Raw genomic sequence first — 14,763 nt, forward strand, 5'->3', positions numbered from 1 at the left:
ACTCACTGAGTGTAAATTGAAGCAGAGAACTGATTAACAGTGAGTCTGAGTGGCCTTTTGCATATTGGATTCTGTCCCTGATAGTGACCTGAGGACTTGTATGTGAGAATGCATGTGACTGCGCTCCACGTTGTTAAATAAGAGGCATAGCACATAGTCTAAAATATCTTAGTGTTTTCAAATAATCATTTCCTAGTTCGGTGACTTTCTACAAAATAGAACTGGATTTTTTTTTTATATCTTTTTTCATTTCTTGTTAACCTTACAAATCAGAAACTACATGGTACACGGTCTGTAGGGTTGAGCTTTCTAATTAAAGCACATTCTTGCCGGACTTGAGTTTTTAATTTATTTATAGCCACATGACCATAGACTGCATTGGCCAAAACTTGGGGAGTGAAGTGGGCACTGCCGACAACCACAGGAGGACAGCAGTCAAACCTGCTGTCACCAGTTTACAGCCAGTCTGATTACACTCCTTACACCTTTGAAATTCAGTCCATCAGGTGATTCATTTCTACTTCTCTGCCTATGACTGTGGATTATTATTTTGTAATATTTTTAAAACAGCTAAACTTTTAACCTAGATGTAAAGCTGATTATTATTTCATTAAAAGATCATCCCCATCCCCAGTAATAGGGGAAGGCAGTTTCCCAAGCCCCACTACTTGGAAAACACCTTTTCACTTTTCATCAGAAATACAACGCCAGGTTGTTGTGATTTTGGCAACTCTGAATAGCAAAGGCTAGAATTCTACTAACTCAAAATACTGAACAAGGGAGAAAGAAGATCATTACAGCTGGCCTTTCTTAGTGTAGGTGTAGGGGGTGCCTTGAGGGTTTGGAACCTGGGAAAGGGGAGTGAGTGGGCTTTTTGTTGTTCGGCTTTGTCTGTGCGTGTGTGAATGACATCTTTAGATATAGTTTCACAGCTGGTAAAAATGAGAAACCTTATTTTCTTTTCCTTCCCAGGAACATCTAGTCTTCACAGTGTGTTTATCGTACCAGTACTCAGGACTGGAAGACACCATAGAGGAAAAGCAGGAAGTGAATGCTGGGAAACCTCTCATTGCTAAACTCGACATCCACCGAGGCTTAGGAAGGAAGGCCTGCTTCCAAACTTGTATTATGTGCAACGGCCCCTTCCAGAGCTCCACGTCCACCTCAGCGGGAGCTGGGCATTATCATTCATCTCAAGACTCATTCTGTGGTGTTTACCATTCACGTCTTAGTAATTCAAGTAATGTCCTGCCGTCAGATGGCTGTCCCTGCAGCCGGACTGCAGACACGTTCATTTCAAGCCATCATGCCCACCATCATCCCTGCCAGCTGGGCCGGAGCAACGTGCCGGTCGAGACGACTGATGAGATGCCATTCAATTTCTCCGATGGGCTCAGAATTTCCGAAAAGTGACCTCTTTATTTTTTAAAGTTATCATACTTAAATGTCTCACCCAACAGTACTTAACATAAAGTGAGGTATTGTGAAAAAGCCAAGTATATGTAGAGAGAAAATTTGTAATGGCTGTTTCATGGCAAACTCAGGACCTGAGATGTTGAACTGTTTAACTACAGACTTCTCTTTCCTCTTTTAAGATTTTGTGAATTGGCTGATTTGTTCTGTAAGTATGGAGCACGGGTATGTATGTGTTTGTGTGTGTAACAGATGTTTTCATTATGACCACTCTGAAGTAAGAACAGTGGAATGGCGTTACTTTAGAATAAGTCACTGTATTTTTAGAACCAGAAGAAGAACCTTGGTGATCTTCAGACTTAGCTGAATTTTATCAGTGGGGGAAGCAGATCGAGGTATCTTGTTAAAGTTAGAGCTGGCACCAGAACTGAGACGTCCAGTGTTTTCCACTACACACTCCCTTCCTGGCAGGTTCTGAGACAAGTATTTTTGTAGATAGATTTAAAGACGGATATGTAAATATGCATGTCTGTATATAATCTAAAAGTGTACAAACATTAGTCTGTGATCGTAGGACTTTGCTGCAAATGCCAGCTAAGGGGTTTGTCTATAAATCTTACGTAGAAACAGGCGGAAATTTCTTGATCATGAGGTCATGAAAGCACATGAGAAGTGACAAAGTATTTGTGTTAAAGCTAGACAGCAGGATAGTTGTGCCTCTGGGTAACCTCGGTAGCTGCCTGCGTGAATTGCACAAACGTCGGACATGCCTTCCTTGATAACATGTATTTTCTCATTGAATTTTATTGGCCTTAGGAGATAATCACCTTTGGTTCTTACCTAAAAGCAAGCCTAAAAAGCAGCTGGCAATAAAGTTTAAATTAGTAGCTTTGAAACATCCCACAAAGAAAAATCCATCTTCACTGCTCTACTCTACCAGATACTCAAAAAGTAGTACTAATCCTTTGCAGACTTTTCCCAAAAATAGAAGAGAACACTTCAGCTCATCGTGTGAGGCCAGTATTACCCTGAGAAGAAACCAAAGACAGAACTACACAGCAGTGCCTTATGAATATAGACACAAACATTATTGACAGAATACTAGCAAACTAAATCTAGCTGCATATGCAAAGGGGCATGCACCATGATGGAGCGAGGCTCATCCCAGGGACATAAGGTTGCTTTAACATCCCCAAATCAATATAAAATGTAAAGTAACTGCCTTATTCACAATAGTTACATTCTCTGATGTCACCGTGAACACAGAGCCATTGCTCCTAGGGGAAGTGTGTGTTTTGCACATACATGTATCTCAAATAGGTTAAATCTTAAATCCTAAAGACAGTTTTTCCTAGTAGATTCCGTTTTCTTTATTTTACAAAAGACAAAATGAGGTTTGGACATATTAAGCAACTTGGCAGAGGTCACCCAGCTAACAGGCCAGAGATGAGATTCAGACCCATCCAGCTAGTCCCAGAGCCAGGGCTTCCTGTACCACATTGCCTTTCCCCCGGCCTGGTCCACCCTCCTCTAGTCTGCAGGAGAGCCGAAACAAGAAGGCGAAGCATTACCTTGTTTGGCCTCAGCTGAGAACACACGCGTCAGGGAACTCAAAATTTTAACATCTGCACATATCCATGAATGGTCATAAAAGTGCTACAAGTATTGATTTGGGGGTTACAAGTAAATTTTAAGTAAGTAAATTACCAAATTCACAAATACAGAATCGTGAATGATGAGATGTTCGTAAAGGACACAATTACCACATCTTAATAGATGCAGAAAAAAGCATTTGATAAAATTCAGCACCCTTTCATGATAAAAATACTCAAACTAGGAATAAAACAGAACTTTGTCAAGATGATAAAAGGCATCTACAAAAAAAAAAAAAAAAAAAAAACCAGCACACCTATCATACTTAATGGCAACAGTCTGAATACTGAATGCTTTTTCCCCCTTAGATCAGAAACAAGACGTAAGACACTCATTCACATGCCAGCCCAGGCAATTAGGCAAGAAAAAGAGGCAGCCATACTGGAAAAGAACTAAAACTATGTATTCACAGACGACATAGTCTTGTTATATAGAAAGTTGTAAGGAATTCATCTTAAAACTAATGAGTTCAACAGATTGTGGGTTGCAGGATACACGATCAACATGCAAAAATCAGTTTTATTTCTGTACTAACAATGAACATTCTAAAAGTGAGATTTTAAAATTCTGTTCATAATAGCATTAAATGAAGAAACTAAAACTATAAAATGTTGAAATTAAAGAAGATGTCAATAAATGGAAAGGCATCTTTATTCATGGATTGGAAGACAACGTCATTTAGATGACAATGCTCCCCAAATTGGTCTACAGATTCAGTGCAATTCCCATCAAAATCCCAGCCAGCTTTTTTTGCAGAAACTGATAAGATGATAAATTCATATCAGAAATGCAAGGAACCCACAATATCCAAAACAGTCTTGAAAGAGAAAGTGGGAAGATTCACACTTAACCAATTTCAGAACTTACCCCAAAGCTACAATAATCAGAGCAGTGTGGTACTGGCATATGGACATGTACATGGAATAGAAAATACAACAGAGGCAGAAATAAGCCCATGTTATCAATTGTGTTTGGTAAGGGTGCCAGTACCATTCAATGAGAAAGCAGTCTTCAACAAATGGTCCTAGGATGACTGGGTAGCCATATGCTAGGGACCCCTTATAAACCATACACTTAAATACAGGAGCTAAAACTCTTACAGGAAAACACAGAGGTAAATCTTTGGGCCAAAGAGCTTCTTAGATATACCACCAAAAGTAGAAGCAACAAGGGAAGAAATAAATTGAACTTAAAACGAACTTCTGTGCTTTAAAGGACACAAGAAAGTGAAAAGGCAACCCACAGAATGGGAGAAAATATTTGAAAATCGTGGTGTCCGTGATACATAAAAGCTCCTAACAACGAGGCTTTTATACGCTAGTGCTTAACTGGTTACCGTGGATTAGTAACCAATGAACTGTCCAGTGGACCTTGTGATGATGGAAGTGTTCTGTATCTTCGCTCTCCCATACGATCACTTCCGGTCCCACGAGGTAATTGAGCAACTGCAATACAGCTAGTGTGAGGAACTGATTTTTTAACTTTGTTTTAATTTAAATAACTATGTATAGCTGGCAGCTTCCATATTCAACTGTGTGGCTGTAGAGAATGGGGCCAGAAGTTACGGAGGGGAAAAGGGCTTTATATTCTTCTGTATATTTGAACTTTTTTTTTAAACTAAGCACATTGTATTTATCATTTTAAAACATTTTAAAAAATAACAAAGAATGGTGCAGTTTTTGTCCTTTCTATCAGCCATGCTTTTGTTTTACTTGAACTCTCACACCAGTCGCTTTGTAATAAATACTAGCATAGGATTTCTTATACATCAGTGGAATTTAGGAAAGGTGACCTGTGCTACCAGTGACAATGCGAGGGAGAGACTAGGATGGTAAGATCTCACTAAATCCAAAGCTAATACTTCATCTAGGGAAGGGGCCTTGTCAGGAAAGTAACTTCAAAAATTGTAAAGTAGCAATTATAAGTTACATGATTTCTAATAAAAGAAAAAAATCAAAGCCTAATGTATGGAATCATTTGGATATAAAACATTAAAGTGTTGCTGATCCAGAGGTGAACAGGTAAATAAACAGAGACACAGCCTCAGGAAAGTAAGTCGTTAAGGAATACTGGCTCCCTAGAAACATTTTTCCCTGTTTTATTATTTTGTCTCATAAATGTATTTTTGTATGTATACCTACATACACATGACTTTTTTCCTGAGCTATTCGAAATTTACCCTTTCGCCCCTAAATACTCAAGTGTATATTGCCTAAAAAACAAGAATGTTCTCCTCCGTAACCACAGTACAGCTGTCAAGATGACATTCAGGATTCCAGAACCTCCCCCTGCTGTGGCCCGAACCAGCAGCTAAGTGCTTATCCCATTTGCTTCCCTTCCCTCAGGGATCACTGTCCCGTGCTCCTTGTCCAATATCTTAAAGACTAGTGTTCCATGCGTTTTGTCTGGTATTCTGGTTTTTAAGGTAGGACAGTAAATCTAGTCCTTATCATTCCATCATGGCTTGAAGTGAACATGTGCAATTTTTAAAACTAATCATATATATTCAAAAATACTTTGGATGAATTAGCTTATATTGCAAGAAACTATTACCCAACAAGGTTCATTTGCCCAAAGTGCAGCAAGTCAACGCTGAGACACCAAGGCCTGCAGCAGAGAAAGGCTTTATTCCAGAGGCAGCCCAGCAAGGAGATAGAACAAATCTCAAGCTCGCCTCCTCGTAGGCGAGGGGCCTGGGGTGTTTATGAGATGAAGCTGAGGTGTGGGGAGCGTAGGGAAAGGTGACTGGAGATAAGAAAAAGGTGAGGTCACCATTCTGTGCAAGTGCACCTAAGCTACAGGCTTCTTCGGGGTGCATGATCAGAGGCCAGCTTTTGGCCCTCTGATGTCAAAAGGTCACCAAGTGGACATTTGCACATGCCAACTTGGAGGGTCAGTGGCCCTAACCAGTCTTAACTGGCTTGAGAGACTGGTTCTAGGTGGACAGTTACCAGATTAGATTGGAAGACAGCTTCATTCAGCAGAAGCAAGTTTCCTGGGACAGTGAGATTCATCAGAGGGACAGGGTTGGTCTTATTCAACATGGTGCAGCGCACATAGTAGGTGCTCAAAGAATCGGTCAAATGAGTGAACGTCCAACCAGTCTGTTCTTGGCCCCATGTGTCTCCCTTTGCCAGCAGAGGCAGGGTCTGTCCCTTCAGAATCTGATTGTCTTATTCTGTCGAGATACTGGAACTTGTACCTGATAAACTGCCAGAGGGTCCTGTGCTTTAGTTAATATGCACTTTCTACTAAACTAACTCTTCACTGCTAATGATGTGCTGTGTTGGTCTCAGTCTTTAGACCTAAATGGAAACCACCTGGCAGGGGGGCAGGTCTAGTTCAGTGGTAGAGTGCACAAGGTCCTAGGTTCAATCCTCCGTACCGCCATTAAAAATAAACCTAATTACCTCCCCCCCACCCGCCAAAAAAAGGAAACCCCCTGTTCTCTTTTCAGTAGAAACGCCTCTTACATTAACCATGAACAAATTAGGTTCCAAACACACAGCCCCCAGAAGACATCAGCACAATTATCTGGAAGACAGGGCACTAGGCACTGAAGGTGGAGTGTCCGGTTCGTCAGGGCACAGTTGTAAAGTTACTACGTGCAATCAAAGGGTGAAGTTTAAATACCTGTACTTTAAAGAGGAAGGGAATCAGAGGAGGGCCACGGTGCAGATTAGAAATCCAGGCACCTCTTCTGCTGGAGCTATCAAAGTCAGCTTTCCCCTTGTAGATGGAAAGAAAATGGAGGATTCAGAAGCTTCTGGAAAGTGGAAATTATTGGGAGAAAGGATTATGAAAACAAAGAATGCAGTGATTTGAGCTAGGAAGGCAAAAAATATGCTGAGCTGGTATTTGTATTTAAGGTGGTTTGTGGATTCACACTTCTAACTACTTGTACATGTGAGTAAAGCCAGTCCCTTTAACTTTTCTCCCTCTGGCACTGATCCATCTCCCCGACCACGTGTAGGGTGTGGGAGGGCGAGCGGGGAAGTGTTCCCTCTCACTACGCAACCCCTGACCGGTAACTGGGACAGTCCTTTGGGGGAGCACGCAGGCCCTTAGTTCTGCTCCCCCGCAAGCTGGTGTCTGAGTCACCCGTGGCTGGCCAGGCCCCAGGTGGGAAGCAGGGAAAACAGCTCCCGTCCTCACGGTTTCCCTTAACTTGTTCTAACACAGCCCCGAAGTCAGGAGAAGTGATGTCGGGGTCACGAGCCCCGCTAGTGCCTGACTGTCAGCATGTCTGTCCCAGCATCTGAGGGCTGGGTGCCCTTGTCCGCCCCTCACACCTTTGCAGAGATAAGGCTCCAATCTAGTAAGGAACTCAGACAACTCCTCCTCCAAGCCCCACTTTGAAGATTATGCTCCTGCTTAAATGAAAACACCTGCTTCTTTTCCTGTTTGCTGTCCTCATTACAACCTGACCACCATCTCCCCCTCTTCCCCAGGCCACCCGTGAGTCCCGAGCTGCTTTGGAAGAGACAGAAATAGAAGTTTTTGTTTTTCCTGGTAATTCCCTTTACACAGCATTAGAAATTAGGGCTTTTCCCTAGGACTTCAGGAACAAATGATCATGAGCTGGGTGACTTGAGAGCACATTCTTAGTTTTAGAGGCCAGAAGTGTGGTAGACAGAAATAGGGGGAAAGTTTTTTTCTGGTAATTCCTTCTACACACTATTAGAAATTAGGGCTTTTTCCTAGAACTTCAGAAAATTATCACAAGCTGGGTGACTTGAGAGCACGCTCCTAGCTCTAGAGGCAGAAGTGTGGAACCAGGGCGCCCCTGCGCTCCCCCTGAGGCTCTAGGAAGAACCTTTCCTTGTCCTTTGACCTCAGCTGCTGACATCTGCACAGACCCTCCTGCCTCGCATTCTGAGGCTCCAGAGGTAGAAGCCTGAGGGGAAGCCTGTCAACCCCCACAACCACCCACTTTTCCCAGCCCTCCCCCCCGGCCCTGCCTCCCTACAGCCTCCAGTTTGCCATCAACTCCCAGTAGCGGAGCTCTGCCCCCAGGACTGGGTGGTGTAGACGGGAGAAGAGAGGGCTTCAGAGTGATGTTCGAGCCACAGGACAGCTAGAGAGAGGCTTGTTTCCGAGGTGAAAAAGCAAAGCCTGTCCGGAAGGTGAAACTCAGTGTCACAGAGAGTCTGTCCCTCGTCCCTGCTCCGCTCATGCCCAAAGCGCCAGACCCCGAGACTTAGCAGCAAAGAGAGGGGCTCTCCGAGGGACAGCCCAGTGGGGAGACCACAGAACAGCTTCGGGGCCTCTTCCCGGAGGCGAGGGCTATTGATGGTTTCAGAGCAGGGCGGTCCGGGGCACGGGGAACGTGAGGGGAGCAGTGACGGTGACGGGAAACAAGGAAAAGGTGAGGGAATCCTTCTGCGCGGGCATAACCAGGCTGCAGGCCTCTCCACATTCAGAGCAGCTGGAGGGTCGGGGGGGTCCCAACCAGTCTCAACCAGCACAGCTCCAAATAGACTCAGCTGACCCCATGTTCCTCGGAAACACCTCGGGCAAACATCTTACTGTTTAGGCCACGTGCTGTTTGAAGGACATGCAAGTTTCCGTGGCAAGAACTAAAGCAATCTTGATTACTGAAGGCAGGTTACAAGTGTAATAGATCTAACTAATAATTACCCTCAGTTTCAAAATGCACATCTTTCTGGGCAAACTAGTTCCCTTCCTATTCACAATTTCATCCCAAAACTGACTTTTAAATAGGCAGTTTGCATCTACTATTTCAGCAGAATAAGAGGTTGACCAATATTATTGAATGATGACATGGGAGCTTTTAAGGTGTAAATGTTTATGCAAAAGAAGGAAAGCAAATCAGCCTTTAGGGTGGGACATGCTGCTTTCAGATGCTGGTACGCAGCACAGGGTCTCATTTAACTCACAACAGCTTGGAAATTTAAGATGAAGAAAGGAATTGTTAGGGTGACCCAAGATCTCCTAATTCACTGGGAGATCCCAACTGGCAAGCGCAGGGGCAGGATGACTCAAACCCAGAACAGAGCCCATTACCTTCCCACAATGCTGCTGCTTATTAACCAGTAATGAAGAGATTCATAACCATTGTTGAATAATAAATGCTAAATCAGTGTAAAACTGGGCGGACATCAAATGCTCATATTTGATGGAGTACTAAATATCGTGGCTAAAAGATAAAAATCTTTGAGTGAAGTTTATAAGAAACCATCCTAAGAGGGGAAGGAAGAGCTCAGTAGTAGAGGGCACACTCAACATGCATGAGGTCCTGGGTTCAATCCCCAGTACCTCCTCCAAAAATAAATAAATAAACTTAATTACCTCCTCCAAAAATAAATAAATAAAAGTAAATTGCACAAAAAAAATTTTTAATTAAAAAAAACCTACTTTGAAAATGGAAAGAGTGGCATTTTGAATCTGATAACTTGATCTTAGCATTTTTCCAACACGTCATAGAAAGAGCCAACGGTGATTTTTGACGATAATTGTGTTAACAGTGTGGCTTAGTATTTCGTTCTTCTAAGGAGATGAAAAATATTTTTAATATACATATTTCATTCTTCTAAGGATATGAAAAACATTTTTAATAGTGAAACATTATTCTTTTTTTAATGGGATGTATTTGCGTTTTAAAAATTTTTTTGAGAGGAGAGGTAATTAGGTTTATTTACTTTTATTTATTTATTTTTCTTTAACAGAGGTCCTGGAGACTGAACCCTAGACCTTGTGCATGCTAAGCGTGCACTCTAGCACTAAGCTATAGCCTCCCCCTTTGGAACAATATTCTTAAAGGAGAAAGTAACTGACCATCTCCCAGTGTGAAAGTCACACGTCATATTCCAAAACTTTCCAAAGGAGTTGACCTAAATTTGGTAATGTTGCTATATTATGTTCAACAGTTTTTTTTTAATGTTCTTATTTGTTTGTTTCTTTGTTTTGGTGGAGGGGAGATAATTAGGTTTATTTCTTTTTAGAGGAGGTACTGGGGATTGAACCCAGGACCTTGTACCTGCTAAGCATATGATCAATCTCTTGAGCTATATACCCTTCCCCCTCAACAGAGTTCTGAGAGGGAAAGGTGTTAAAAAATATTTTTTAAAGTATTTTCATTAGCTTTAGTTTTACCACATTCAGTCTTGTGTAGAATGGTCATTTTTGTATCATGAAGATTTAGTGTCTTCCCCCAAAGACTGATCATTTTTATAAAATACATCTATGTACATCTGTCTCCCTTGCTGCCATACATGGGTTCTGACATTACTCTGACTTTGGGGTCCTCTGTCCTGAGGCGTGGGTAAGTGGCTTTGTCTCCCTTCCCAATTTCCCAGCCTAACAGTTGACTTTACACCTGAGTCTAACGCCTTCCAAACTGCTGAGAGTAGCTTCTCTCTAGAAGAGTAGGACTGGGGCTTCTCAGCTCTGTTTCATCTAGAGCAGTTCTGCTTTTATCTGTTTTACATACTGCCTTTCCAAGTAAGCTCTAGTTTGCATAAAAAGTTTCTCAGCTGACACTGTGGAAAACAGTATGGTGGTTCCTCAAAATATTAAAAATAGAATTCCCATAAGACCCAGATTTGGGTGTAGTGGCATATACCGAAAAGAATCAAAAGCAGGGTCTTTAAGAGAATCTGTACAACCATGTTCATTGCAATACTATTCACAATATCTAAAAGGTGGAAAGAACCCAAGTGTCCATCGATGGATAAGCAAACTGTGGTGCACACACACAACAGAGTATTTTTCAGCCTTAAAAGGGAAGGAAATTCTGCAATACGGTATAGCATGGATGAACCTTGAGGACATTATGCTAAGTGAAATAAGCCAGTCACAAAAAAACAAATACTGCATGATTCCACTTATGTGAGTAATTGAAATCATGAAGACCAAACGTGTAATGGTGAGGGCCAGGGCCTGGAGGGAGGGGAGAAAGGGGAGTAATTGCTTAATAGGTACAGAGTTTCAGCTTCAGGAAAGGTTATCGAGATGGCTGGAGGTGATGGCTGCACAAAATGTGAATGTATTTAGCACCACTGAACTGTACACTTAAAAATAATTAAGATGGTAAATATGTGTATTTTACTACAATAAAAAAAAGAAAGGGGAGGATCTATAGCTCAGTGGTAGAGCACATGTTTAGCACACACAAGGCTGTGGATTCAATCCCCAGTACCTCCACTAAAAATAAATAAATAAGCAAATAAACCTAATTACCTCCCCAAAACAATTAATAACAAAATAAACTGCAAAAACATTTTTAATAAATAAAAATTAAAATTAAAAAAAAGGAAAAAAAGATTTCTCAGCCAAATCAGTGGACCCAGTCTCCTCCCTCAAGACCCCACCATTGCTGGGGGATCCTCCCCTCACACACTCACAGCCATTCCGCACAAGCTAGGCGGCCTGGGGCCGACAACAGAGCTGAGAAGGAAGGGGAAGAAAAAAGTCCCCCTGAGCTGAGAGGGCTTCTAGCTGTCCCGTTAAGGGGATGAGTTCAGCCAGTTTGAGCTGCTGATGACAAATAAAGGTCACCTGAGCAGGTACCGACCAGCAGTTTCGGCAAACAGCACAAAACGTGGCCCCGAAACCAGCTCCGTTAAGGTGTTATTAACAAGGCAAGACACCATCTGACACGTTCCTATTGGAATCAGTTATTGCTAACCAGGTACTAAGTTTCTTAAAACCTGATTTTACACTTTGGGGTAACCTGACCTCTTTGCGGTTCTGAGAAGTACACGGTTTCAAGGCATGAGGTGGCATTCCCACCAGCAAGGCAAAGTGTGCGTGTTGGGGAAGGCCAGGTGGGTGACACACGGGGTCAGCATGCTCGTACATATCCTCCCCGGAAGCACAGCTGTGTAGAAGGCCAAAGCCCAGTCAAGCGTTTTTGCAGGCATGATGGGAACCAGGGGAGGCACACCACTAAATCCAGCGGTTAAGGATGCCAGGCTAAGATGACCCAAACATCCCTCTCATTGACCAGCCTTGACAATGAGCCCGGATGCTTCAAGCCAAAAGCCCCTCTGTCCCAGGAGCACCCGTGTCTGCTGCCAAAGCCCCTTTCTGACAGAGGAGTTTCTCTAGCAGTAGAAGCGTCTGGTCGGCTTAAAGACTTGCCTCGCTGGTCTGGGAGCCATTCTCACCACACGCTCTGACTTCACACATCTCAGCTCTGACCCAAGATGTGTCTTGTCATAGTGTGATTCTCTGGGCTAATTCTTCCCTCATTTTCATGCCCTGACCCTTGTTGGTAGATGTGACCAACATGAGTGACAGGGGCCCAAGCTGGAGCCGGCCAACAGAGAGGGCTGGGGGCTGCAAAAACTATAACAGTTGTTCAATAGCACTGATTTTGTCCATAGACTGAAAAGAATGTCACCAAATAATTCAGGGAGGAAGGTAAGGCAGACTATTCCCAGGGTCCTGCTCATCTGAGCTGCATGGCCAGCCTCCTGATGGCGAGAGATGAGGGAAGGGATGTCTGTTTCCAGCTGGGCCACTAAGGCAGCTGGCTTCCAAAATGCCTCTTTAAAGGGACACTGTTAGGGTGAGGCCGCACTGCATGGGAGCTCTCAGACCAGATGCCTTAGGCCTGGGGTCACCAGCCAGCCTGGAGCCGAAGCTCCCTGGGCCTAGCCCCCAAAATGCAATCGAGGGAGTGGGGACAGCAGGGCTGGGAGGGGAAAGAGGACCATTGTGGTACCTACTCCCCAGGTTTCACACCTGGTCCAAAGGATATAAGTCTGCAGAAGCTTTGAGCCCATCCTCAGATGCTCAGGGCACTTAAGTGGGAGGACTGGGTCCCAAAGTCCCCTTTAGGAACTGGTTGCACAGCCCCCAAAGGGAGGACTTCAGAGAAACCCTACGCTTGAGACACAGGCACCATCGGACTCTAACGCCACCCCGACGGGTCCTTTGCCGACACCCCGGCGAGTCCTCCGCATCTTCAGCATCTGCACCCAGGGGCCCCTGGGGCCGCTCCTTGCCATTGTGGGTGACCAGCCCGGAGCTGGAGTTGGACCCCTGGGGCTCCAACAGCCTGAGCTCAGCCAGCTCCCTAAGCACGGGGCCCCGGAGCGCACAGTGCAGACGCCGCCCGCTGTGGAAGAACTAGAAAGGCGCCTCCTTGAAGCCCGACACCGACAGCTTCCGCCCGAGGTACTTGTTCCGAACCTGAGCCGCCCACGGCCCGCCCGGTACACCTGCGCGCCACCCGAGGCCCGCAGGTGTGCTCCGCTGGCAGCCGCGGGTCAGCTTGGCCGCTTTCTCCCCTGAAGCATCACCTCCAACTTGAGATCAGGACTCCAGGGACCTCAGAGCAGGGAGTCGGGCTCTCCAGGAGGATAAATATGCTCCGGTTCCCATGTTTCGCAAGCTGCTTCGCTCTCTGAACTCTTGCCGGTGACCCTTGGTGCTCCGGGGTTATAGTGTTTAGGCTGGGAATCGGTCTCGCTTCTCTCTATGCTGTAGTACAAGACGTCACATTTCCTTGGCCACTCAAATTCTTTTTCCAACTAAGTTCTTACTGCAGGAAGTGTCCTGGTAGAAATGTGATCCCACCGAGAAGAGGCAGCATGGGGTGCAGAGGGCAGCCTCCCTGGGTCCCACGCTCAGCTCTGCAGCTCCCCACCTCTTAAGCCTCAGTTTTCCCACATGCAAACAGTACCATCTGCCACAGCGGTACCTGTAACCCAGTAAAGACCATAGCGTGGGCAGACATACAGTAAAAACTCAGTAACTGTTACTAACAGTTTCACCAAAATAAAATGTGGGCCACCCACGGAGTTATTAAACTGGAGAGAAAAGAGAAGTGTAGTGGGTTGAGTGGTGCCCCACCCCCCAAGAATTTATCTTTACCTCCGAACCTCCCAGAACCTGAGACTGTGACCTTATTTGGAAAAAGGATCTTAGCAGATGTAATTAAGGATCTGGATGCAAGAGATCACCCTGGATTCGAGTGGTCCCTAAATCCAGCGACAAGCTCTGTCCTTCTAAGAGACAGAAGAGAAGGCATGGGCACAGAGAAGTCACGTGAAGATGGAGGCAGGGACGGCACTGACGCAGCCACAAGGCAAGGGTGAAGAACCCCGGCCACCACAAGCTGAAGAGGCAAGGAAGGAGTCTCGCCTGGAACCTTCCAAGGGAGCATGGCTCTGCCAAGACCTCAGTTTCTGCCCAGTAATACAGGCAGCTCACAGGTGAACCAACCCTCAAGCGGACTCCAGCCCCAACCTGCCTTAGGAAGGACACAGATGGGAGAAGGAGCAGAGTGGGTCCTGAGCTCCATCACCTCTTCGTTTTCCGGAAGCGGGCCCTTACATTCGACACTTCTGTTTCGGTCTCTTGCGCCCCCTCCTGGCTCAAAGACAGAAGTGTGCCCCCTCCGGTCCCAGAGCTCTGATACCCTAAACGAAATGGGAGAACCAAGGGAATCTCAAATTTTAAGACAGAAGTATGTTTGTAAGAAAAATTTTTAAACAGTGCATTCTTTCCCCCTCGTCGTGAAAATCAGAGTGAAGTCTTCAGCACTTGCTCAGAAGCCTCAGGCTCCACCCTCTGCCGGCTCATCCCTCCTGGGTAAATTCAGCTCTGGGGTGACGTCTTCCCCCTTATTTCCCTGACCTCCTCGTCAACAGAGACTGTTCCTCGTAACCCAACCACACAGCTCCCTGGAGCTCCGCTGAACCTTGTCACCAGCGAAGTGAATTT

The 14,763-nt window shown here is 44.8% G+C and overlaps 1 protein-coding gene across 1 annotated transcript in view; it reads left to right on the forward strand.

Annotated features, from left to right (window-relative positions):
• The window catches only part of MALT1 (MALT1 paracaspase), a 49,541-nt gene extending 44,517 nt beyond the window's left edge, over positions 1 to 5,024 (forward strand). Inside the window, 1 exon segment of the mRNA XM_032470442.1 lies at positions 973 to 5,024. Coding sequence (XP_032326333.1) covers positions 973 to 1,413 — 441 coding nt within the window. The 3' untranslated portion in view covers positions 1,414 to 5,024.
• Positions 5,025 to 14,763: the final 9,739 nt, after the last annotated feature.

This window comes from Camelus ferus, chromosome 30 (genome assembly GCF_009834535.1).
Source record: "Camelus ferus isolate YT-003-E chromosome 30, BCGSAC_Cfer_1.0, whole genome shotgun sequence".
Classification (NCBI taxonomy): domain Eukaryota; kingdom Metazoa; phylum Chordata; class Mammalia; order Artiodactyla; family Camelidae; genus Camelus; species Camelus ferus.